This window comes from Chanodichthys erythropterus, chromosome 17 (genome assembly GCF_024489055.1).
Source record: "Chanodichthys erythropterus isolate Z2021 chromosome 17, ASM2448905v1, whole genome shotgun sequence".
NCBI lineage: Eukaryota > Metazoa > Chordata > Actinopteri > Cypriniformes > Xenocyprididae > Chanodichthys > Chanodichthys erythropterus.
Window position 1 is genome coordinate 24,471,143 of NC_090237.1, and position 25,503 is coordinate 24,496,645.

The 25,503-nt window shown below is 37.3% G+C and overlaps 1 protein-coding gene across 5 annotated transcripts in view; it reads left to right on the plus strand.

Moving 5' to 3' along the window:
- The first annotated feature begins 3,750 nt into the window (after nt 1-3,750).
- Nucleotides 3,751-25,503, plus strand: part of LOC137004552 (serine/threonine-protein kinase DCLK1-like) — a 47,856-nt gene continuing 26,103 nt past the window's right edge. For all 5 annotated transcript variants that reach the window (XM_067364978.1, XM_067364980.1, XM_067364979.1 and 2 more), the window contains exons 1-2: nt 3,751-4,108; nt 7,493-7,839. In XM_067364978.1, the coding sequence (XP_067221079.1) occupies nt 3,751-4,108; nt 7,493-7,839 (705 nt within the window). The remainder of the gene's footprint in view (nt 4,109-7,492; nt 7,840-25,503) is intronic.

Below are 25,503 nucleotides of genomic sequence, written 5' to 3' on the forward strand. Positions count from 1 at the left end.
AATCGTGCACGTGATTGGACAGAAAGTGAGGCTTCGGCTGCGTTCGGAAACTGGAAAATGCTGCCCTCTGAGGACACATTTGAAGGTAGTAAGGGATCAAGGCACGTCCGAATCCAATGTTAGCTTCACTTCCTGTCTCATGAGATACCTTCATCTGATTGATTTTAGAAGGAAGCATAGATGTATCCTTACCTGCCTTTGATATCCCACAATCCTGTGCTTTCCATTCTGTGAGTTGAGCTAGAAAAATAAAGATTGCGTCCAAAAGTTGCATTTGCTGCTCAGTTTGTGTATCAATGTATGATTTTGACCAACATATTTCAATTTTGATATCATTTTTGATGCAGCCTTCGTTTTTTCGTTGGTCATGTGATTTCTACAAATCGAGGCTTCATCTGGCACGCCCATTTATGCTCGACACAAGCTCCGAAGCCTCGGTTCAAATGTCACATCACTAGCCACCTGTGCAATAAGTCAATTTGTGAAATTTCCTCACAACTAAATATTCCACGGTCAACTGTTAGTGGTATCATAACAAAGTGGAAGCAATTGGGAACAACAGCAATTCAGCCACGTAAAATCACAGAGCAGGGTCAGCGCATGCTGAGGTGCACAGTGCGCAGAAGTCGCCAACTTTCTGCAGAGTCAATAGCTACAGACCTCCAAACTTCATGTGGTCTTCAGATGAGCTCAAGAACAGTGCATAGAGAGCTTCATGGAATGGGTTTTCATGGCCGAGCAGCTGCATCCAAGCCTTACATCATCAAGTGCAATGCAAAGTGTCGGATGCAGTGGTGTTAAGCACGCCGAGCAGTGGAGACATGTTCTGTGGAGTGACCAATCACACTTCGGACGAGTCTGGGTTTGGCGGTTGTCAGGAGAACAGTACTTCCCTGACTGCATTGTGCCAAGTGTAAAGTTTGGTGGAGGGGGGATTATGGTGTGGGGTTGTTTTTCAGGGGTTGGGCTTGGCCCCTTAGTTCCAGTGAAAGGAACTCTTAATGCTTCAGCATACCAAGACATTTTGGACAATTTCATGCTCCCAACTTTGTGGGAACATTTTGGGGATGGCCCCTTCCTGTTACAACATCACCAGTGCACAAAGCAAGGTCCATAAAGACATGAATGAGCAAGTTTGGTGTGGAGGAACTTGACTGGCCTGCACAGAGTCCTGACCTCAACCCGAAAGAACATCTTTAGGATGAATTAGAGCGGTGACTGTGAGCCAGGCCTTCACGCCAACATCACTGTCTGACCTCACAAATGCGCTTCTAGAAGAAACCTTCTTAGAAGAAACACAAACCTTGTGGAACACCTTCCCAGAAGAGTTGAAGCTGGTACAGCTGCTGAGGGTGGGCCAACTCCATATTAAACCCTACGGTTTAAGAATGGGATGTCATTAAAGTTCATGTGCACATAAAGGCAGGTGTCCCAAAAATGTTGCCAATATAGTGTTGTGGACAAAAATCCACCATACTAAATGAATGTACGGATATGCAACAGACTTAACAACAATAAGAAACCAATGCAAAGTCTGAAACAGTCCTAAGCCTACACCGTGTCCTAACCAGACGTGATGTCAGCCCTCGGCCATTTTAACTAGGGGTTTTTTTTTTTTTTTGTACGGATACTAACCAGCGGCGACGGCGATACAACACACTTCTTTTTTACAGTTGCTATTTCTGCTGTGTCGCGGCTGGAACAACTTACAAAGTATGACAATGACAATCTCAGGTACTCACAGGGCTCGCTTTGAGGGGGGATGGCATCCCCCTTGTTTAAAAAAAATTACAAAAAGCACCCCCCCTTACCATCCCCTTTAGATTAACAGTGTTATGTATTTAAAACCTATCATGGAAACAAATTTTTTTTAATTCTCTGGAAGATATAATATAATATATCAAGATATCATAAGAAGATATCATACAAACTGTATGATAGGCCTAATATAAATAACAGCGATTGACCAATCAGAACTCAGTATTGTAATGCGCTGCGCACAGTCACGCCAGACCCATGTAGAGAGAAGAAACACTTCAGTGCCCTCCAAAAGGCACCATTTTAGGTATATAATTGTCTGTGTGTGAGAGAGAGAGTCTGGTGGTCACTCATCCAAAACTACAATGATATAAATAATGTAATGAAAAATGCCTATTTTTCTACTCTTTAAACCACTAAATAAAAATGTTAAAGGACCACCAACTCCACCCACGGCCGATGCCCACACCATCCTCCTTGAATTTTTTTTACAATTCGACCTCTGGGTACTCATTATGTGCTTTTACTTAATGTAAAGAGAATTTAATGAGAGTTTGAATATCATTTTCATGGCCTTTATAGACATAAAACAACAATGGATAATGCTAGCCTAATTCACCTCAGATCTTGAAAATAAAGGAAACGACGTTCAAACTGCCAACAAAAGTATTCTATTATTAAAAAAAGATTGTTTCAGTCACTCAGTATGTATTTTTAATCATGTTAAAATGCTATAAGATTTATGAATTTGATAATGTAGTCTACCTGTTGGGCCACTAATCCATTTCAGAGAGAGCCCGCCCACACCCTCTTCTGATTGGCTGTGATTTTTGATTGACTTAATACAGGACACGGTGTTAGGCTGTTTAAAATTTGCTTTTCAAAGCTGCAATTTAGGCCATATGGAGCTACAAAATTAACGAGCAGCATCATGAGCTGTTTATTTCTCCTGTTTTGTTTGAATGCCAGGGTACTGCCACGTAAACGCCGCCCCTGTGTATTAAAAGACAGTTGGAAATGAATCTTGTACCACTGGAGTGTCTCTGCTGGACTGCAAGCGGCGCTGAACAGTCTCCTCCCCACCCACGAGGACCTGCATTTGAGACAGTGTCGGTGTCTAGGTAGGCACCTCACTAGGTTTTGAGACACAGCCCTGCTCGCGCGTATTCATTCATTGAGGGATTTCTTTCTCCATGAATACGACAAAGACTGGCAGTCTCTCTGCATTAAATAAGAGCGAGAAGGGCAGAGAGACACCGGCTGCAGCCCATCCGCCCCATCCAGCAGAGCACATGATTCTCTCCTCCTGCTCTTAAAAACCATCACCAGCATCCGCTGGAAGAGATGACAAGCTATTAGATGCATGCTTTCATATCGACTGTGCTCATCGGATAGCTACACGCGCACAAGTAAGATGAATATGCTTTTTTTTTTTTTTGTCTTTGAAGCATGATGCACCATCAGACACATTAGATTTATTAGTGCATTAATACCAATTTTTAATTGATGAATCGCGACTTCTTCATTGTGCTTTCCCTTTAGGCGTGTTTAAATAACTTGAATATTACATATATAATTATTACAATGTGTAATATAAATAACACTTTAATTTATTGTTAAAAACAAATAGATTTTTTTTAAATAAATGTTTAGACCTATCATATTTTTTTGTAAGTTGGATAAGCAAACGGAAATGTAAATTTCCAGCAGCTTATTTATTGTATTATATATAGGCTATATATATATATATATATATATATATATATATATATATATATATATATATATATATATATATATATATATATATAGCATATGCAATGTTTATTAATTTTCATTAAAAGCATATGCAACAAAAATGCTTTTAAATTCAGGGGAAAAAAATCGGGAAATATTGAAAATAATAAATGCGATTTTAATTTGAACATAACTCCTCTATCCACATTTCCCCACACAATTTTCCATAGACGTACTACAGTCCCTGGTGTTGACATGGAGCTGGAGCATTTCGACGAACGGGACAAAGCACAAAGATACAGCCGTGCGGGTTCACGGGCGAACGGCCTCCCGAGCCCCACACACAGCGCCCACTGCAGCCTGTACCGAACCCGGACCTTACAGGCTCTGAGCTCCGAGAAGAAAGCCAAGAAGGTCCGGTTCTACCGCAATGGAGACCGGTACTTTAAAGGGATTGTGTACGCTATCTCCAACGACAGATTCAGGTCTTTCGAAGCTCTGCTCGCAGACCTCACCCGCTCCCTATCAGATAATGTAAATCTGCCTCAGGGGGTCCGGACCATTTATGCCATTGACGGGTCGAAAATTACCAGCATGGAGCAGCTGGTGGAAGGTGAGCCTGGGTGTCAGTATATGCAGGTTCAGGACACCAGTTTCTTTTGTTTCTTGTTTAACTTGAGGCACATGGTGCTGTTCATCATGTGTGTCTTGATTTGGATTGTTTAGGTTACATACATATGCCTACCTGTTCTCCATATGAGGACACCATGTCTAAACTGGATTTGGAACATCTAGTCTAAAGTAGTCATTAGCTGTCCAAAGACCACTTAAAGCTGGGATGACCTAGTAGCTGGTTTATTGCTGGTCCCAGATGGTCTACAAGCTCACACAGCAAATGGGCCATCTAATGAACATCTAGAAACCAGCTATCTTAAAACAAGACTTTTGTAGTTTGAGGTAATTAACTTATATGCTCTGTTGTGAATGACAGTAATGTCTGTATACTATGAAATTAGTTATTTTGAAATGAACCTTTATTTTCCTTCAGTTCTTATGTTCCTCTGACCTAATCAAAACCTATTAAGCACATAATATCTCTACAGTGTGTACAACAATCAGAGAATCTACAATGTGAAAAGTCATTGTCTTTCCTTGTGTTTACATCCAGGGTCTTTGACACCAGAAACAGAGCACGGTTTATTGTCCTGGACAAAGATCAAGCTTGTATTATCTGTGAGCAGATATCAGAGTGCCCTGTGATTTAAACCGATAATCGTTTTAAAATGCTCATTAATATTTAACAGCTTCTGCATCTCCATACCACTCCCTTTCTCTCAATGTTGACCTATACCTGAGAGCTGAAATTAATACATATAACTTGTTCCTTGAATTATGTGTTAAATTTGATTAGCAGTGGTTTCTCTGATGCTTTTCTATGTAGGACACCCATTCATTTATTCATTCTCAGTGCTGCCTGCAGGTGTAGAATGAATGTAAATGAGGGAGTTGGAGGTGATTTCAGTCTCAACTGGGCACTTAACCTTGACTGTGTGACCTCTCTGTCATTATGGACTGTTATTAGGAGCTTATATGTCCATTGACTGTCTGTGGGCAAATTTATGAATTTCCTTCTGTATCCTCATATGATACTAAGCATAGCAAACCCTCATTAAAGGCATAGTTCATATGTATATATATATATATATATATATATATATATATATATATATATATATATATATATATATATATATATATATGTTGTGTTCTACTCCTCATGCTGTTCAAAAACCATATGACTTCCTTACTGCTGGAGATCCGAACTGGAGAACTTATAGGGATAGTTCACCCAATAATAAAAATTCTGTCATCATTTACTCACCCTCACATTGTTCCAAACCTGTATGAGTTTCTTTCTTCTACTGTACACAAAAGAAGATATTTTGAAGAATATGGTTAATCAAACAGTTGATGGACCCCATTGACTTTCCTAGTATGAAAATACTAGAAAAAAAAAAATACTATGGAAGTCAATGGAGTCCATCAACTGTTTGGTTTCCTACATTCTTTAAAATATCTTCTTTTGTGATTAACAGAAGAAAAAAATTCATACAGGTTTGAGAAATGTAACAACTTGGTGAAGTTTTTTTTTTTCTCCCATGCATTTAAAATAAAGAACTTTGAACTGGAGCATTCAAGGTTTAATAAGGAAGCAAAAGTATCATAAAAGTAATACAAATTTAGTTCATACAAGCTTTCCCAAAGCCAGACAAAAGCTTTGTTTGATGAACAAACCAAAATTGAAGTCAATACTTAAAGGTGTAGTGGTTGATCTGGGAAATGCTAACATTAGCCTGCTAGCATTGAACCCACCCAACCTGCAAATCGCTGTGCAAAGCCACGCCTCCTCCATAACACATGAATGCGCGCACACACAGCTGCTCTCGGCAAAGCTCCACAAGAGACGGCGTTAAACTAGTGTTGTCAAAAGTACCGACTTCGGTACCTATTGGTACTGAAATTTTAAAAACGTGACGCTTTGAGCGCTGTTGAGCGGATTCATAAGCATCTCTGATTGGCCATTGTGTTGACGCGCTCATCGGATATGCCTGTGATTGGCTACAATGATCAGCGCGTGGGAGCATTTGAAAGCACACGGAAGTGTTTGAATTTGAAAGCGTTTTGAAAGTGGGAGCGCGAGCGATTGAAAGCAGGCGTCTAACAGTGGACCGATCCGCCATAGACGCCTGCTTTCAAACGCTCCCGTGTGTATCTTTGTAAGCGCTTAGTGAAGAGATTAATTGATGACTATTTACAACGTTTTTACAGCGTTAGCTGAGACGTATCCTAGCACAGACATATCCGATGAGCCATGAAAACAACGGCCAATCAGAGATGTTAACGAATCCACTCAACAGCGCTCAAAGCGTCACGTTTTTAAAATTTCAGTACCGAATAGGTACTGAAGTCGGTACTTTTGACAACACTACGTTAAACTACCTCATGTCTCAAAGCAAATAACATAAAAATAATAATGAACGTAAACGACTTAGAGAGCTTATACCTGACTGCTGCAGATTAATTTTGGTGTTGATACTGTAGACATGGAAATGCATAATTCTGAATCTGACTGAACAGCTCCGGTTAGAACGTCGTGGGTTGTCATCTCTTAATTATAGTAGTTATGGCATAAACGCAAAATAAGCTCATTGTTTTGATGTAGTAGGAACTGTAAAAGGTGGCTTCTGTTTGTTTGCGGTGCTCTGTGACTGAGGTCTGTCTTTATAAACCCTGCATAGCATGAAATGTGCTGATGACGTATGATGTCTGCGTGAACGGTGTGCGAGTGTATTTAAAAACATATGTTGACAGGCAGGTAGGACATCATATTATTTATTTCGGACCAAATATAAAGATTGGATGAACATTTTAGGATTCTATGCCTTCCAGAGATTAATATATTTATAAAAATATATTTAGACCTTTTAACATAGTGGTTGCTATGAGCATATGAGGAGACTTTCTACCAGTATAATGAAAAATGTTTCTGTAGAGAATCACCTATGGCACCTTTAACTCTTAAAAATAAAGTTTCTTAATTGCCATGAAGACACTTTACCATCCATGGAACCTTTCCATTACAAAAAAAGGTTCTTTTGATTAAAAAAAAAAAAAAAAAAAAAAGTTCTTTACAGTAAGGAAAATTGTTCCTTTAAGAACTGTTTGCTGAAAGGTTCTTTAGGGAACCAAAATCGTTCTTTTATGGTATTTGCAGCAACCTTTGGAAATTCACTGAGAAAACCACTGGTATGTTTTTAATGATATACTGTAAGTATCAACGCCTGATTCATGAATAAATCAAATCAAAAATCAAAAAAGTGAAACCTTCTCTGTGAATCTTGTTGAAGCGGTTCACAAAACCTGTGTGAATGATTCATTTAGGAATCCAACTGATTTGATTCTCACTGATTGTCTGTTATTTTATTTTGTATCACAGGGGAGAGCTATGTGTGTGGATCAATTGAGCCTTACAAGAAGCTGGAATACACTAAGAATGTCAATCCCAACTGGTCAGTTAATGTCAGGACCGTTGCATCAGCACGAGCGCCCACCTCTCTGGCCAGCGCCAAGGCGGGGTCTATAGAAATCAAGGACAACAAGGATTTCATTCGGCCCAAACTGGTGACCATAATCCGCAGTGGGGTAAAGCCTCGGAAAGCCGTGCGCATCCTTCTCAACAAGAAGACGGCCCACTCGTTTGAGCAGGTTCTCACGGATATCACAGATGCCATCAAACTGGACTCTGGAGTGGTCAAGAGGCTATATACAGTGGATGGCAAAATGGTAGGTACAGTGGGCATGCCATTTAAGTTGATAATTCAACTTTTGTATTCTTTAATGCAGCAGTAATGATACTTTTGTTTGGTTGAAAGTACTATTTGTATAGTAATGGACCCACTATAAAAGTAGTGGACAGTGGACGCACTATATAACCATAAATCTTTATTTGTCAGAAGCCAGTGCATCACGAGATTCATGTGGTGCAAAAACACACTTCAGATTTAAAGGTGCTAAAGAGGATGTTTTGTTTTATACATTTTTGCAATATTACTTGAAACTGTCTTTACTAACTGATAAAAGACTATGTATTAGGTGCACTGAAAGGAATAATATTAATATACATCATCTGTGCACGAGGTAGGGCCTTAAAAACATCAGCCAATCGTTTACGTGATAATCGCGTAAATGATTGGCCCTCTGGCTTGTCAATCACTGCCATTACGTTCCTTGTGAGAGACGAGCGGCTGCGCGCTCCAGTAACTTTCCACACTTCACAGGCGCCGCATGCAATGTTTTTGTCAGGAGACAGGAGTAACAACTGCAGATTATGAGTTACCTGCGGTGAGTCCGACATAATGAATCCACTAACACAACACAGCGAATGCCGGTGGTAAACACTCGTGTTCCAATACTTGTGCACAAGTTTTGGGAGGTGTTCCCTTGAAATGAAAGGAGGAGGGGGGTTGTTCTTACGCATGCGCTCATTTCAAAAACTCACTAACAGTCTTTGGTTTCTCAGTCGGCGAAAAAATCCTCTCTATCACCTTTAAATAAAGCAAAGTTAGTCTCCAGACTCTTACCTTGGTTAGTCAAACAAGGTGTCTTTTTAGTGCCCTAGTTTCTCTAAAGGCGATGTTGCTCATGTGTCATCGTCTCAAAGAGGTCACTCTGTTGTACTCTCAGACTGCCATTCAGGACAAATGAAAAGTGGTGTCCTTACTCTTTCCCTCTTCAGTGCCCTGCTTTTGTGTTCAATTATTTGGTGAAAACATATTACACTGTAAGTGTTGCTAGAGCTCTCTTTGTTTGTGTTAGAAAAAGTTGGTGGTTATATGAGATGAAAATGAATTATGCTGGGACTGCTTTCATTTTGGTTTGAGTGGATGGTGTGGCTTGAAGAATACTTTGTGGTTGTTTTGGTTCAGTGTTATTTTATTATTGTTTATATACTATTATAGAATTTAATAATATTTTGAATTAGCATTTATTTTTAGATTTAGTTTTTTTTTTTTAGTTGTAATTTTAGTAATTTTCTTGCGAGTATTGTATACTGTTATATTGTTTACATTTGATTCTGAATGAGCTTGATAGTGCTCCGTGGCTAACAGCTAATGCTACACTGTTGGAGAGATTTATAAAGAAGGAAGTTGTGTTTATGAATTATGCAGACTGCAAGTCCACATTTAACAGTACATTAGCAACATGCTAACGAAACATTTAGAAAGACCATTTACAAATATCACTAGTAAAAATATCATGTTATCATGGATCATGTCAGTTATTATTGCTCCATCTGCCATTTTTTGCTATTGTTCTTGCTTTCTTACCTAGTCTGGTGATTCAGCTGTGCACATCCGGATGTTCTGCCCTTGTCTAATACCTTTCATAATGTTCAGAACATGGGCTGGCATATGCAAATATTGGGGGCGTACATATTAATGATCCCGACTGTTACGCAACAGTCGGTGTTATGTTGAGATTCACCTGTTCTTCGGAGGTCTTTTAAACAAATGAGATTTATATAAGTTTGAGACTCACTGTATGTCATTTCCATGTACTGAACTCTTGTTATTTGACTATGCCAAGATAAATTCAATTTTTTATTCGAGGGAACCTTTAACAATAATTATTTACCACGGAATTAAAAAAAAGTTATTGCGACTTTTTATCTTCATCGAGTTTATATCTTACTTTTATTACTTTTTCATTGAAATTACTTTTTCATTTTGTTATTCTGTGGCAGAAAGAAGCTTCTATAATTTGGACCTGTGGTTAAATGTTTTACTTCTGGGTAAAAGAGTCAAAGTTCATGAATCGATATGCTGCACTGAACCTGCAGCCTCGCACACTCATATTTTAAACCACAAAGCCACCATATTGTGGTGCTTGTCAGTATTTGCTCATTTAATTGTTGCTGTTATCATGCTGAGATATGATTTTCCCTGGATGTTTTGTGATTCATGTTGCTTGAATAAGAGCAAAAGAGATGGATAGGGAGAGAAAGGTAGTGAAGAACAGGAAGAAAAATATCAGAGTGAGGTAGCCGTATGTTGGTGATGGTGACCTTTCTGTGTCTCTGCAGGAGCAGACTGATGAAGTGACAAGCTGTCTCCTGAGGGCCTTAAACTCGTTGGCCTTCAGTGGCATTATATTTTCTTCTGTTTGCAGATAGAGAGACACTGGTGCTTCACTAGCTCATCTCCAGTACATACTCGCTTTTACAATTTATATTTTAGTGCTGTCAAATTGATTAATTGCATCTAAAATTAATGTTTGTAAATATACTGTATAATATATGAGTATATACACGCAAACATACAGCACATATAAACACACACACACACATACACACACACAATTAATCGATTTGACAGTTTGACAACACATGTTTTATATATATATATATATATATATATATATATATATATATATATATATATATATATATAGTGAAGTGATATATTACTTACATAGGCCATTAAAATACATATATAATTTACTAAAACATCCCAAAATCGCAATCAATTTAAGGTGGAATGTTTTGCAAACAGTGTGGAATATCCCCCGATTTCTCACATCCCATGTATGTTAAGGCCCTCTCCGTGATTTCTCTCTTTTCGGTTTCTATGGCAATCTGGTTGCCGGGGGTGGTTGCTTAGGAACAGCCTCTGCGGCAGGAGGGGTGCAGTAGTGGTGATGTTACAGGCCTGGGTTGGGATGATGGATGTTCAGGATTGCAATGAAACGGGCATCTCGCACGAAGCAGTGATTAGGCAAAGCATTGATTAGACAAAAATGGCTTTAGAAGGCAATATATTGTTTTATTTCTACATAATTCAATAAATTTCATATTAGTGTTATTCATATGCATCAACTCAAGGAAGACCGCCTTTAGATATTTTATGGAGCGGAAATTTCGAAGATTTCACTATCTAGGAACAGTTACCGTGAAAGCACTTAGCAAGATGGGCATTTCACCTTGAATTGTGCTCTTATAAACAATACCTGAAACAAATGACTTGCCAATTACTTCCTGCCATTATCTTCTGAGCAACTCTCAGAGCTCTCTGAGCGACTGATGCAAGCCTTGAAAAGTGTTAGAGTGTTATTATTGGTTTGTTGATTTGTTGACAAGCATTTGTCAGGAATGCTTCCTGAAAAGTAACTGACTAGCACTCTGCATTTTGTTTATAGATGGTGCAGGCTGATATGCTTGCAGTCACATCATTCTTTATAGGGCACAGCTGATTGGTTTCCGCTGTATCAGTAGCCAATGAACTCGCTGCTCAATGTTCAAATACTTGGTCAGTATTTGCTTTAGCAGTTTACAGCGTGCTTTCAGAAACCCTCCACCTTCCCCAGCTCCACATGTATACTGTACACATGCTACGGATAATTCATGCCTGATATATTGTACAGCAGCAGCACGTCTCACTTGCTCACAGCAGTGTCGTGTGTGTATTGACATTAGCAAGTCCCGTCCTTACTCTGCAGCAGCAGCAGTAGATGCGGAAAACCCGTAAATAATAGTGGTTAACCGGATTGTTGTTGATCCGTGATCCCACGGTTCGGGATGCATGTGATTCGTGGATCAATTGCAAGTTTTACTGCAATAGAGTGAAAAGTTATCATTTGCACATGCTTTGTCTTGCTAATTTACACATTAAATAGATATAAAACCATTCCAGCGCTAGAAGAGGCAAAAGAGGATTTAATTCGGTATCGCACGCCACGCTGTTATCGGTGCGCACAGACGCACATACATACTCGCGCGCAAACAGAGAGAGAGAGGCGCGTTTCATATCGCTCGCAAACTCCAAATTGATTTCTCTTTCGCATCCTCAGTGCACTTGGATGGACACATACACGCAGTAAGTCAGTCAAAATACCCCTCACGGCAAGAATTCTTGTAAACACATTCGGTTATGTGTTAATTGAATGAATTGAGACTTACTCTTAAAGTGACAGCAACCTATAAATACCTGCTGTTGTCTGTCATGTAAATCAAACAACAAAACACAGCTTTAACAAAGATTAATCTATATTAAATTGATACAGTGAAAATGAATACTACAGTTAGACCTTATACTTTATTTGTAACTTTATGATGTATTTATCTATGCTTGTAATTGGTGTACAGTATTTGTTCTTTTTACAGTCTGTTCACTTGCCTTTAATAATGTATTAGTTAGGCTAGTGGTTTCTGCTGTGGTATCAGAGTAGTTAAAGTGGGCTAAGTAATAAATGCAAAGTTACTGATCCGAAAAATGATCCGATCTGTGACTTAATAACCATGATATGATCTGAACCTGATATGATCTGATATGATCTGAGTTTTGTGATCCGTTGAACCACTAGTAAATGAACATAGAGAAAATTATGACTACATCAAACTAATAATAATTGAATAATCATAACAAATGAAATCAAAATTTAAGTTTTTTAGCTTTTAGTATGAATATGTTAGCCCTAAGGTTATGAATAAGCTGGTGTGTTCCAAAACAATGACAACATTCGCAATTAGGAGATATAAGTCCTCAAGTTTCTCACTACCGCTAAAATGGATCACAGATTTCGCACTTCAGTTTTTCATCAGATCTTCTGTTCAATCAAATGCTCTCCAGAATCTGAAGTCCCGCCCCCTCCTACACTATAAACAGACACTGAAGCCTCAGCTGAAATCGGTCATTTGTTCACACATTTACTAGTTTCTACATTGTGAACGGCTAGGGGTGTGACGAGATCTCGCAAGACTAATGTGTGACGAGATTTCTCGTGAGGCGAAAAGTAGTCTCGTGATGCCATGACAGAGTGGTTAGGATGATTAGGAAAGCATATGCCACCGCTACGTTTACATTACGCCTCCACTGTGGTTTTGCTTTGTATTTAAATAAAAAACATTTAATTCAGTTGGATAACGGTCGCCACCGCTCCATATTTACAGAGTACACGCAAATGTAAAAGTGAAAGTAAACACGAGCGCGCATTCAAACGCGATCTCAATACGCCGCATTTTGAAAACGGCTCCCTAATGAATGCAAAATCATATAATAATTCATACACAGAAAATAGAACTGAAATGACATTCATTACAAGATGATTAGTTAAAACATTTCAAATACACCTGCAGAATATTTTTCTAGTCATGTATTTCGCCATTGAGGGTTTCTTAAAAATAGTGTGTAAAAATCTTGTCTCGTCTCGTGAGCTCAATCTCGAGTCTCGTCTCGTGAGTTACCCGTCTCGTCACACCCCTATGAACGGCACATAAATGCACTAAATAGAGGATAGGAAATGATTCAGACAGCGTAAATATGCTTTTCATTGACGTGAATGAAGTCTGTTTTTGCGTTAGTGTCACGTGAACCGCCGCAGCGCGAGCACAGTCTGCTCCGGCCCAGAGACACGAGAGCACAGAGCGGATTATATCTGTGAGTCGGCTCAGACCACAAAGGGTATCGGACCCATTTGAATTCTGCACAGAATGCTGTATTTTAAAGTGATATAGAGGAGATTAGGAGAGGAAACTGTTAGAGATTAGAAGGAAACTGAGGTTTTACTGAGTTTAGCGGCTCTGGCCGCTCTGTGGTATAAACAAAACGCTATTGGCTATTTTAAAAAGGTGGCGGAGCTGTCCGATATGTCCTGCCCTGTCGTCCTGTTTCAGTTGAAATTACATCAACACATTGAAAAATGCTGCATGTTCCATGGCAATTCAGTGGGCCTTTAATTTCCACTCTTCATCGCGGTCCTAATCATACACCCTGCCGGGGTTTTATTTTGCGATAATAGTGTTCATTATCCCTTACTGAGCTTATGTTACCACTAATCTGCCAACAATAAAGAAACAAGTTTCTTTCATACTTTGCACAGTGAAGTGATCCCTAGTTATAATTCACCACTCTTTTTTGTGGTGATGTCACTGGCGTCTTTATGTAAGATTATTCTTATCATGTGAGACAGCCTGAGGACAGACAGACAGGCATTTTCCCTTTAATTCCCCCGGGTGGCATGTGTCTCCTGTTGTCTGTGCCATAAATATTAGCTTAAAGGCTAAGAGGACTCTTTCATTCACGTATTAGCTTCCACACTGATGTGATTTCCACAGGCGGTCATGCTCATGAGGGCTGAACAGCGGCTGTGTAGGATGAGAGGAATGTTTCTGTGATCTTCTTTCTGCTTGTGTCAGCTTAAGCGTCTTTGACTCTGGCGGGGTTGAATGAAGCGTTTGCGTACAGGACGTCCCTCTCGTGAAGAGCGCTGGAGTCATATATTTGTCCTCGGCAGAGTTGTGTCAGTAGAATCAGTAGGGCCCTATGAAATCCTTTTTTTTTTTTTTTTTTTTTTCAAATTCTATATCATTTTCTCCCAAAATCTTTTTTTTTTCTTCTTAAATTTTTAAGTATTCCATTTAATTTAATTTAATTTTGTTTTTTTCTGAATTCAGTTTATTTCCATTTTAATTTTTCTGGATTCTTTTGTAATGGTTAAATAAAATTTTACTAATCAAAAGCATGTCTAATTAATTGAAATCATGAAAATTATACAATTTTAACAATTTAATAGTTTAATAACTAAAAAATATAATAGTTTAACAAAAATGTTAATTAAAATCTGTTTAATTTCTTCCCAAATTCCATGTTTTCTGTTTTAATTTTTCTGGATTCCAGTCCAAAAAGTGTTATTGAATTTTTAATAATCAAAAAGCAAGACTTTCAATCAACCAACCAACCAATGAATGAATGAATGAATGAATGAATGAATGAATGAATGAATGAATGAATGAATGAATGAATGAATGAATGAATGAATGAATGAATGAATGAATGAATGAATCAATCAATCAATCAATCAATCAATCAATCAATCAATCAATCAATAATTTTTATTATTATTATTATTATTTACAGTAAAAGGGCCCTATGAAATGTTTTTTTTTTTTTTTCACCCCAGAAATTGTGTTGTGAATATTTATTGTCAAAAATGGTTGTAATTAAATCAAGGAATAAAATATTAACAATTTAATTAATGTATTAAAATGTAATCAAATTAAAATTTAACATTTCATTTTATTTATTTATTTTGACAATTTTCAAAAGAATAGATGACATTTGGGATGCTGAGACATACTTATTAAAAGTGATCTTGGCTTGGTTATCAAATACAACAGGTGTCATTCAGCCTTAAAAATAAAAATGTGTATTGTACTTTATTTCATTTATACCCTGCCTAGTTATATATGAAAATAAATTAGAATGCCCTTTTTTTTTTTTGTTTTTTAGAGCAAACCCTTCAGGTGAACATAGCTATCACAAGCAGCAAACAATAAAATATATTACTTTATTCAGCATTTCTAAGAGGCCTCCAAAAAACTGAGAACCGGTATCTATATCTATAACATAATGGAATATGAAAATACAGCATCTACCAGCAGGGGTTAACTTTAACAGCTGAACCTAACCAGCCGTTGGTTTTGAACACTATATCATAATATGGATCGGATCAGGTCTGTTAGCCGTGTGAATATAAGTCCTTTCTGACAGTACGCTGGCTCTTTTGTATGCTGAGTGGCACGTGGGTGTGTGTGTAATGGGGCCACACGTTACCACAACACGCTGACTTGCATTTATGGAGCGAGTCATTGCTCATTATCTGCCACTGCTGGACTTATGTAATGCACCTCAATAATCAGTCCAATTTCTTCATAAAAGGTCACCTCTTGCCATCACTGTGAAACATGAAGAGTCCTTTCAGACCAAACTGTGCTGTCATTTCAAATATCAAGCACAGAAATATGACTGACATAAATACATGGGTCAACATCAAGAATTGGTTTTGTTTTCAAAGGTCATATTCCACACCTTTTGCCCATTGCATTTCCATGACTTTTCTGTGTTTTTTTTGATTACTGAATTCTTAAAATAATTATATACATCGCACTCACAAAAACTGTGAAATATTTTAGAGCTGAACATGACTAGAAGACTTATGTTCACTGTAAATGTTCTTAAATTTTAAAGGTGCCCTAAAACCAGTTTTTACAAGATGTAATATAAGTCTAAGGTGTCCCCTGAATGTGTCTGTGAAGTTTCAGCTCAAAATACCCCATATATTTTTTTTAATACATTTTTTTTAACTGCCTATTTTGGGGCATAATTAACTATGCACCGATTCAGACTGTGGCCTCTTTAAATCACGCGTTCCCTGCCCCCCCGAGCTCTCGACTATAATACAGTGTATTTACAAAGTTCACACAGCTAATATAACCCTCAAATGGATCTTTAAAATATGTTTGTCATGCATATTGCATGCATGTGTCTGATCATGTGAGTATAGTATTTATTTGGATGTTTACATTTGATTCTGAATGAGTTTGATAGCGCTCCGTGGCTAAAGCTAACATTACACACTGTTGGAGAGATTTATAAAGAATGAAGTTGTGTTTATGAATTATACAGACTGCAAGTGTTTAAAAATGAAAATAGCAACGGCTCTTGTCTCCGTGAATACAGTAAGAAATGATGGTAACTTTAACCACATTTAACAGTACATTAGCAACATGCTAACGAAACATTTAGAAAGACCGTTTACAAATATCACTAAAAATATCATGTTATCATGGATCATGTCAGTTATTATTGCTCCATCTGCCATTTTTCGCTGTTGTCCTTGCTTGCTTACCTAGTCTGATGATTCACCTGTGCACATCCAGACATTAATACTGGCTGCCCTTGTGTAATGCCTCGATCATGGGCTTGAATATGCAAATATTGGGGTCATACATAATAATGATCCCCACTGTTACGTAACAGTCAGTGTTATGTTGAGATTTGCCTGTTTTTTGGAGGTCTTTTAAACAAATGAGATTTACACAAGAAGGAGGAAACAATAGCGTTTGAAACTCAATGCATGTAATTTCCATGTACTGAACTTTCAACTATGCCTAGGTAAATTCAATTTTTGATTCTAGGGCACCTTTAAGATGTTATTTATCTCCATTCATTCCATTCATTTTTTTGCAGACCTGGAAATCATAATTTTATAATATTTTCATTTTTCTGTGACTACTTAGCAATGAGAATTATTATTAGGGCCCGAGCATCGATGGTGTGAGGACCCTATTGTAATTGCTCTGTCAGTTATTCTTCTTCTCCAAAATGAATCAAATTTTTTTGGCCTAAACATGCTCAAAAACTCTAAAACTTTCAACAGGCTTCAGAAGTGGTGTAAATGTACGTCTGATATGGGTTTCAGAGTCAGGTGTGGAAAAATGGCTCAGTAATGCCACCTACAGTATTTAAATTAAGCGCCCTTTGCGCTACATTTCACATACAGGTATGAAATTCGGTAGACACATGTAACAGCCCAATACCTACAAAAAACTCCCAGGGTTGAAAATCTGAAAACCCAACAGGAAGTGAGGTATTTTTAATTTTCTCTGCAAATTTTCTTGCCATTTCAAGACAAACTCCTCCTAGAGATTTTGTCAGAATAACATCATATTTGGTCAGTCTAATCTAAAGGCCTTTGTCATGTTAAATTAAAAAGTTTTCACTGAAGGGCGTGTCCGTGGCGGCCTGACTAATTTCGATGTTTATCCTCGAAGCAGGAAGTTGTTATAACTCGGGTATACAATAGCCCTGTCCAAATACTCAAACTTGCGGTCTTCACACTTGACCACTTGCCTGCTTATGTGACTTATTTCCTGTATTTGGCTCAAGTGTTCAAGTGGGCGTAAAGACTGCAAGTGTGTGTAGAACTTTTGATTACCTGATGGGACACACTTACAGTCTTGCAAAAAAATGCAAGTGTTTACAGAGCTTTTTTATTTATTTTTTATTCATTATTATTTTCAGTGCTTTGCATTTTAAAATACACTTCTAAATGTTTGTTCAGTGGTCGCTATGTAACTAACAGAAGACACAATATTAAAATTGTGGTGCTTTTATTGCAGTTGCAAATGATGTACAAAATACACAGCCTACCCATCTTTGCATCAATAAAATGTGCAACGCTTTATAGTTTACTACCAAATTATATGTAATATATAATTAACTTAACTTACAGTCTAATGTTTTCCTTGACATCTCGCGATTTCGCGATTTTGAGTTCCCGAACATAATGCATGATGGGATACGCTTAGCCTCGAATACTGCTCAGAAGCGGTATTCAAGATAGTGTGGGTTTAGTCATCATTAAAGACACTGCACTTGGGCATTTTTAAGACATGGGACAGTCTTGCGCACTTACTTCCTGTCGCGTGCACACGCTCTTAAGTTGCCAAGACCGCAAGTGTGGGTATTTGGACAGGGCTAATGTCCGATCCACTTCACATGTTTTAAAAGAGTCCTGGCCTGAAGGCATCTACATGCCGATATTCAGTTAGTCAGTTCGCCATGAAAGAGGAAGCTGTTCTAACTCAGGCATACAATGTCCGATCTGCCCAAACTTCGCAGGTTTGATAAGAGTCCTGGCCTAATGACTTCTTTTATGCCAATATTCAGTTAGTCAAAGCGCCACCTGCTAGCAACAGGAAATGGCATGCTTTACACTGTAATTCACTCCCAGAAACACATTTAAATATGCCAGAAAGTATCAAATATTAGAAACACATTAAATCATGCAACACTTGGCTAAAGTGCTAAAGTATGCGATTAACGCCACAAAATGGGAAGTTGTTGTAACTCAGGCATACAATGTCTGATCTGCTCCAGTCATCACATTATGATAATAGTCCTGGCCTGAAGACATCTATATGGCAATATTCAGTTATGGTCAAAGCACCACCTGTTGGCAGCAGGAAGTATGGCACGTCAAAATGACTTTGCCATATTTCTCATGTATCTACTCACTTACATGCATGGCGCCCACTGTTTTCCTAAGGCCACCGGGTGGCCGTGAGCCTGGGTGCGAGGACCCTTTCATCACTGCTTGAAGCTTTAATTATTATTATTATTATTATTATTATTGTGAAATTATGCACCATTTGGAAGTTTCCATAAATTAATTTTTTATATTAGGCCAGATGTTGAGGTTGTGATTAAGTACACTCTTAAAAAATAAAGTTTATTTAGATCAGTGGTTCCCAAACTGTGGGGCACGGAGGAGAAAAGTGGGGTGCAGTAGGGCTGAGGGATAGTAGTTAGCAGATTATTATGCAAAAGAGACCTCTGCAGTCTCTTTTGCATAATATGGGGGGTGGGGCTTGAAAATATTCTCTACAAAAGGGGGGTTTGGCAGAAAAAGTTTGTGAAAAACTGCTTTAGATTATTTTAAAAAAAAATCACACAAAGAAAAAAAAATGTTTTACTGAAAGGTTCTTCCAGGAACCCAAAATGGTTCTTCTATGGCTTTGTTTGTGAAAACCCCCTTTTGGAAGCTTTATTAATATGATTATATGAATCAAGCCATCATGTTGCAAAGTGGTATTATTGTCCTAACAGAAAAAAGAAACCCTCTATGTTAGGAAGTACCACAAGTGCCACATTCGGGTTTGTAAACTTTTCTTACAAGATTCGAGATTTCTTAAATTTTGATTGGCTAAGAGAACACCACCAGGCTGAAGCAGTGCATGGATGGTAAACTCTAATGGTGCATTTCCACCCCATAAACCTCTCAATAATAAATGAAAACTCCAGGATGCTATTACCCAACACAGGAAGTATTTTTTGATGGTGTAGATTAGACATCATTTGTGTATGGCCTTTTATCAATGCGTACTGCACCCTGCATAAATAAATGTAGTCACTTATTGATACTTAATAGTAAAATTATGCTTTCAGAGTCTCATTCGGAAAGTACAATTTTGCAATGAACTCATACATATATATTCAGTGTTTGCTTTGAACAATCCCCATACTTGCTTCATCAGTCCATGTCTTACAGATTCACCTCCACAGTCATGCCCATGTGTTTTTAACCTGTGTTTAAGAGACCCTGAACGGCATCAGAGAGCACAGGCTGCCTGAGTATTAACAGCGGGAGTCTGTCCAGATCGATGCTCTGTGGGTTAGTGCTGGGACACATGGCGGCCTGCACTGCTGCTGCTGTGTCACTGAGTCCATGCCGAGAGGAAATCAATACTCTCCCAGCCGCACCATCTTACTGTGTTTGGCTTGTCTTTCGTGTTCAGTTTTTCTTTAATTTTCTCATTCAGTTCAATGGCAGGGAAATAATCCATATATAATCCATATATAATCCATGAAGGCTCATTGCAGAAAATCCAAATCAGTTTTTGCTTTGTGGTAAATGATAATGAGCAGATGTCTGCTGTAGGAGAATCTGGCTGCGTTTGAACTGTGATTGCCTCTCTGTCTCCATTAAGTCTCAGTGGGAGGTGGTTTGAATTATAGTAGCACACAGTGTGGTAGCTTGAGGTAAGACCTCCATGAACTGTGCACTAAAGCGGCTAAAGACCTACAGTATAGGACAGACAAGACTAACATATGTTGAAGTACAGTATGTTTGTTCAATTCTGTCATTATTTACTCACCAACATGTTGTTCCAAACCCGTATGCTGCTATTTTGTTATCTAAAAGAATCTTCACATAGATCTTTTCCATTCAGCGACAATCAAATATACAAAGTATTTGAGTCAAATATGATGCCTATGGCACAATTGATATGTCAGTGACATCAAATGTCTATGTCAAACCTCAGCCATAGTTGCTGTGAAGAGTTTTAGTGAATAATAGTTTAAATAACGGTCTATTCATCATTTAAAGTGAATGTATTGTAGTGTTGCCACGTCTGCGATTTTCCCACAGAATTGGGTTACTTTTAAGTTGTTGCCGCAGGTAAAAAATATTCCCCGGGTTGATTTCCACTCCCGTACGTACAATTTTGGCACTCCAACACCCCCAAAACACCACCCAGACGTACAAAATTAGTGGAGAATTCAGCCCCCCAGTGGAGAAAATCGCATTGGGCTATTTTTGGGCTACTTTTGTCTGGCTATTGGGGCACAGACCTGGCAACCCTGATTACAAATCTATTATATCTGCATTTTAGTTCTTTTTGGAGCTAGACAGTCTAGTTCATTATAGTGTAAGTTCGTTATAGTTGTACACTAAAATAAACAAAAAATAAAGGTTCCAATTTTTTTTTTTTTTTTTTTTTTTTTTTTTTTTGCAGTGGTGCCTTAGAAGAACCATTTTGAGTTCCCAAAAGAACATTTCTATGGAAGAGGATTAGGACCAAGCAATAATAAAAAAATAAAACCATCTCAAGATTAAAATTGTTAAATTTCGAGAAAAAAGTCGAAATAAAATGTTGAGAATAAACTCATTAAATTACGAGAAAAAACTCATTAAATTTCAAGAAAAAAGTCGAGATAAAATATTGAGAAAAAACTCGTTAAATTTCGAGAAAAAACTCGAGATAAAATGTTGAGAATAAAGTCATTAAATTACGAGGAAAAATTAGTTGAATTATGAGAAAAATGTCATTCAATTTCGAGAAATTGGAAATAAAATGTTGAGAATAAAGTCATTAAATTATGAGAATAAAGTCATTAAATTATGAGAATAAAGTCATTAAATTACAAGAAAAAAGTCATTAAATTACGAGAACAAATTCGTAATTTAACGAATTTGTTCTCGTAATTTAACGACTTTTTTCTCATAATTTAATGAGTTTATTCTCAACATTTTATCTCGACTTTTTTCTCGAAATTTAACAACTTTAATCTCGAGATGGTTTTATTTTTTTTTATTATTGCTTGGCCCTAATCCTCTTCCGTACATTTCAGTGAACTGTTCTTAAAAGAATATTATTTTCTTAGTGTTAAAAACATTTGATAATCCAAAGAACCATTTTCCGCTATAAAGAACCTTTTGCACTTTATATAATATACTGTATAAATGTTCTTCAAAATTCTCCTTTTGTGTTCCATATAAGAAAATAACAGCTTATGGGTTTGGAATTACATGGTCAAATAAAAAAGTGACAGTATTTTTATTTTGTGTGAGTTTGTTTAAGGGTTGTGCTATTATCCTTTTAATACAGCAGTGATGATAGTTTAAACTGTATTCATTCAAAATAACCAGATTAATTTGCACATGCTTTCTTTCAACCAAAGCATAACGAAATGCAGTTTCCTTATGATAACATAATAATGGTAGATTAAATTCCATTTAATCCAATTTTCATCTCAGCATCTAGTCTGTGCACTTTATCAAACTGGCCTGGATTTCCCTTCCTCTTCCAATGACAGATCCACCGCTGTGCCTCCCCCACACGACCTCAGAACCCAGACAGACTATTTCTAGCAAATATGCTAATGTGTTTTCCTGAGAAAAATCCTTCCTGCTGAAATGGGAGGCAACCCCCACACAGGTGATCTAAATCTGTGATGGCATATGTCTCAGTGTAATGAAAATTTGGGACAGCAAAAGACTGTAAATTATTGAAAGGCTATAAAGCTCTAGTTTGTACTAAATATATACATTTATATATTTACACACACACACACACACACACATACATAATATAATTAGCTATATATTACATTATATAAAATATAATGTAATATATATAGCTAATTATATTTTTTGTTTTGAGTAGATTATAGATCATTATGAAATCTACTAAGCGCACCCATACACTGCAACATAATCAGGCCAGAATCAACAAAAATACAGATCGCTTTTTCAAAACATTAAAGGGATAGTTCACCCAAAAATGAAAATTTGATGTTTATCTGCTTACCCCCAGCGCATCCAAGATGTAGGTGACTTTGTTTCTTCTGTAGAACACAAATGATGATTTTTAACTCCAACCGTTGCCGTCTGTCATTCAGATAATGGGAGTGAATGGGAACTCGATCAATAAGAGACCAAAAACCTTGCATGGACAAATCCAAATTAAACCCTGCAGCTTGTGACGACACATTGATGTCCTAAGACACGAAACGATCGGTTTGTGTGAGAAACCGAACAGTATTGATATCATTTTTTACCTCTAAAACACCACTATGTCCAACTACATGCAGCACTCGCTTAGTGAGGTCTGATCGCGCTCTGACAGCGGCAGTGATGTCTCGCTCTCATTGAAGTATACGCGCAAGACATCACTGCCGTTGTCAGAGCACGATCATACATTGATAAATGCGTTTGATAATTTGTTAACGTTTTATTAACGTTACTTTGGTATGGAAGCAAGGGAAAGGGTAGCACGGATATGACGTCATTGAAAGGCGACGCAGTGACATGGACCGTTACACTGGATAAAATAGCTGTTTACTCTGGATTTAAATGTTGGAATATTAGATAATGTAAGTACACCAGTCAAAAAAAATTATAACATCGTTCTAATGGCTTTAGGTTATTTTAATCCAAAAATCTTACATATTGTGCCTTTAATCAACAACAGACAAGACCTATATCTTTTTTTGTGCTGTTTAAACACATTGTTCTGTTACATATCCTTATAACATTTCAGCCAAATATTAATTATGAATTAGGGCTGTTCAACGATAACCGTGGTTTTCGTGTACAAAATAAGAGTCTGTGTTTACGTAATATATGTGTGTTTGTTTTGTGTATAATTATTATGTATGTATAAATACACACACATACATATATATATATATATTTAAGAAATATAAGCATGTATGTATAAATATATAAATATATTTATATTTTTATATATTTAAATTATATATAAATGAAAATATTTGTATAGAAATATAAGATGTTTTTCTTAAATATATACATGTATGTGTGTATATTTATATATACATAATAATTATACACAAAACAAACACACATATATTACGTAAACACAGACTCTTATTTTGTACACAGTGACCACGGTTATCATTGAACAGCCCTATAAATGTTAACTATGTGTTCACTAACCATCTAGCGATGTGTGTTTTTGCTAACATTAAAAAACAAACAAACATACAAGCAAACAAAATAACGCTTTGTCTTTTCTAATTTTCTATTGCGTGTCATCTGAGTTTCGAGCTTTAGAAATGTGATGTAATTTTTGGTAAGGGAGCATAGTGAGCATTGATGCTCCATGGTTTTTACGGTGCATTGTGGGATGTCCAGTGAAACAGAAAATCGTCTGCACATACACATTTAACAGAATCCTTGAAAATCTAGTGAATTATTCATGCGTGTCAGTTCGTAACACCCAGATTTATTCAGGAGACAAATAGCCTCATGAAATATGAACAATAAGAAGAGCGTTATGTGGATACTGTCACCTATGGATGTTTGTTTGCCATTTGGGTTTACTTTTATTATTATTTTTTGTAAAGGGAACATGTTGGTTTTGGTATGTTGTCGAATTAGACACTCTGCTTTGGTAAAAAAAAAAAAAAAACACTTGAAAAAAGACCTAACCTCTCAAAGGATTTATCTACTATGCATTTCTGCATTAGATTCTCTTTAGATAAGTGTCTGTAATGGCTTTGCAGATGAGCTGCATCCTAGTAATGCATTGAGAGGAAGTCCCAGTAAATAGCTTCCTGTCAAACAAGACATAAACCTGCAGGAGGTGCTCATTTACTCTCGCATGCAGCTGCTAATCACAATTAGAGAACCACAGAGAAGGTCACATCACTGTATCGCCCTGATTAATTGATGACACTTCCTCAATGATGATGCTTGCAGTAATTCCTGACCAGTTATATCCTTCTGAACACATATGGACTAGCTTGATGCTACTTACTAGCTTTGTTTTAGTACATAAAGTCAACCAATATCCACATTTAAGTCTGAAAAACATTTTGATATATTTTAAGAGGTTCAGAGCCTTGAGTAAAATGAATGGAGGACACCGTATCTTGGCATCTTTTCACTTGAACCCAATTTGCTTTACTTATAGAGCCGTTTTTTACTTCAGATTGCGGATACTGTATGGATTAAAAACATAATAATTCATCAGATTTGTGTTTTTGAGTTCCAAGCGGTTCCTGCCAACAGACTGACTTAAAGCCAGAAGATTTACACTTTGCAATCAAAGCAAAATGTAAAGGAGACTAATTTTCCAGACTGTCCTAGGTTTTCCTGATCTTAGTTTATCTGGATGTAATCTGATTAGGTGAATAACATTGATGGTTTGAATGTTACTAGTGAACTACACTGTTCTTCATGTTCTGACCTACATGTGCGTTGTACTTGCCATCAGGATTTTGAAGTGTGCCTCTGTATTACTGCCCTAATTTAAAAGAGCCCATTCAGATGTTACTATGATATTTTGGTGCTGAGATATGGCAGGCGCCCACAGGAGCCTCAGTGGCCTCAGAGATGAGTTGAAATGCTGACGTCTTGGGCAGAAGAAGAATATGTATTGTTCATAAGAATTAGTTCTGTAGTCCTTGTTTCATGGCATCTGCAAAATGAAGTGCTTGTGCCATCTTGTGGTGATCAGGAGAAATGATCATTGGAGTGCAAATGGCATGTTTAGAGTTTGGTTTTCTGTGCAGTTTACAT